Genomic DNA, 1,909 nt, shown 5'->3' with positions numbered 1-1,909 from the left:
AGACATTTAATAGAATATATATGGTTCAGTTTGAGGTATTTTTTTTATGCTAATTGCTCAGAATATTATTCCTGACAGAAGCATATCTGTGAACCTTTTTTTGTTTTTGTTTTATACAGTTTCTGTTCATTACAGGTGATGCATTTTCTCTAATAATGAAGTTTTTTTCCTAATAGAAGTTTATAAAGCTATGAAAGTTCCTGTTTGTTTTATGTTAATTTACTTACATAAACACTTATAACTGTATTCATGAAGTTTCATTGTGTTTGAACAAAATTCATGAATAATATTTGCTTCTTTTTAAAAAGGGATTATTAAAAAAAAAAAAACTCATCTACACTTTTACATAAAAGTGATTGAACTGAGGTGAAGTAGTACTAAAGTAGGAAGTATTTTTGACTGTGCTGAAAAATTGTTTAGATAGATAAAAAAAAAAAAAACTAGTATTATGGGGGCTTATAAGAAGAATGGTTGAACGTTTTATTTATAACTCTGGGTAAAAGGTTTTAAGGTATGGCTGTTTTTACACTCCAGGAAATTAAATATTTTAGTTGTTTTGATTATGAAGTTTACATGAAATAAGATTTTTGAACAATATTCTAATTAATGAGAAACTGTTCAAACTCACCAAAACACTCTGCGATAATTTTCTAATATATTTCTTTCATCTTATCTGTTATTAATGCTTTCATAAACCTTCTGTGGATGTCTCTGTGTGTCTCAGGTCAGTATTGCATGCCAGAGGAGGGAGTGAAGCTGACGCCGCGGGGCCAGCTGCTCTCCACCTCAGAGGTGCTGACCCTGGCTCGGCTCTTTGTCCAAGAGGGAGTGGATAAAATCCGCCTCACTGGCGGGGAGCCTCTCATCAGACCTGATGTTCTGGACATCATTGGTAAGCTGATATAGCTGCTATAACGCCTTACAAAACTAGTAGTGGACCTTTACGTTCTTTACATTGGTTTTCTTGCAATAATCGCTAAGTTGCATGTGTATTTATATGTAGTACAATGACATCTAGTTTAAATATGTGAAAAGTGTGACGTGCATTTGCATTGACCCCCTTTATGGAGATTCCCCTAAATACAATTGCTTGCACAACAGTAACACTGCACATCATCCTGAAAGAAAAGGAAAAAAAACACACCTCGCCTCTGTAAAACAGGTCGTTCAGAATACTAGTGCTAAATAAAGGGCAATGCTGGAAGAAATTAAGAGAGGTTGGAAAAACCTTGAGAATTGATAACGCCAAACTAAAAAATCTTTGCTTATACATGCTCTCCATTCAATCTTATAGAACGTGGAAAATGACAGTTTAGCAGCCGTCATTGAAGAAAAAGTTAAATCAGTTGAATAAAGGGATATATAGTTACCAATTTTAAGATGGCCATTTCTTATTTCAATTTTCCTTTGCTTTAAGCACCTGCATGTAGATCTTTTTCTCCAGGGATTCATTGTTTTAATTTCCTTAAAAGTTTGCTTGTCCACCGTCCATTGTTGCAGGACTTTCCTGTTACTGTAGCATGAGAAAGAGATTAATTCTGGGTTACATAAATCTGCATTCTTGCATCGCTCAATGCCCACTTCTGTTTTTATTTTGTGTGGCAGAAAACCCACCTTAACTGTAATACCACCACATTAAGCCCTGGAGTGAAAACGTGTTTAACTTACATTAACATTTAATTTAAATGTGACAAAAATGAGGTTTGAAATTGCTGTTTTTTTTTTTTTGTTATTTTATTGCAGCCTTACCAGAAACTACATGTTTCTGATTTTTAGTTGTCAAAAAAGGTCTTAACTTCAACTAAGATATTAGTATTTCTTTTAAATCCAGCGTTTTTTTTATTCTGCTATATATATATATATATATATATATATATATATATATATATATATATATATATATATATAT

General features: G+C 32.5%; 1 protein-coding gene across 2 annotated transcripts in view; it reads left to right on the top strand.

Moving 5' to 3' along the window:
• Nucleotides 1–730: 730 nt before the first annotated feature.
• The window catches only part of mocs1 (molybdenum cofactor synthesis 1), a 16,912-nt gene continuing 15,733 nt past the window's right edge, over nucleotides 731–1,909 (top strand). For both annotated transcript variants that reach the window (XM_015374913.1, XM_015374914.1), the window contains exon 1: nucleotides 731–892. In XM_015374913.1, coding sequence (XP_015230399.1) covers nucleotides 736–892 — 157 coding nt within the window. In that variant the 5' untranslated portion in view covers nucleotides 731–735. The remainder of the gene's footprint in view (nucleotides 893–1,909) is intronic.

Source organism: Cyprinodon variegatus, unplaced genomic scaffold, assembly GCF_000732505.1.
Source record: "Cyprinodon variegatus isolate N-32 unplaced genomic scaffold, C_variegatus-1.0 Scaffold110, whole genome shotgun sequence".
In the NCBI taxonomy this organism is placed as follows: domain Eukaryota; kingdom Metazoa; phylum Chordata; class Actinopteri; order Cyprinodontiformes; family Cyprinodontidae; genus Cyprinodon; species Cyprinodon variegatus.
The sequence above is the reverse complement of the archived record's forward strand: the minus strand, read 5'-3'. Positions and strand labels throughout refer to the sequence as shown.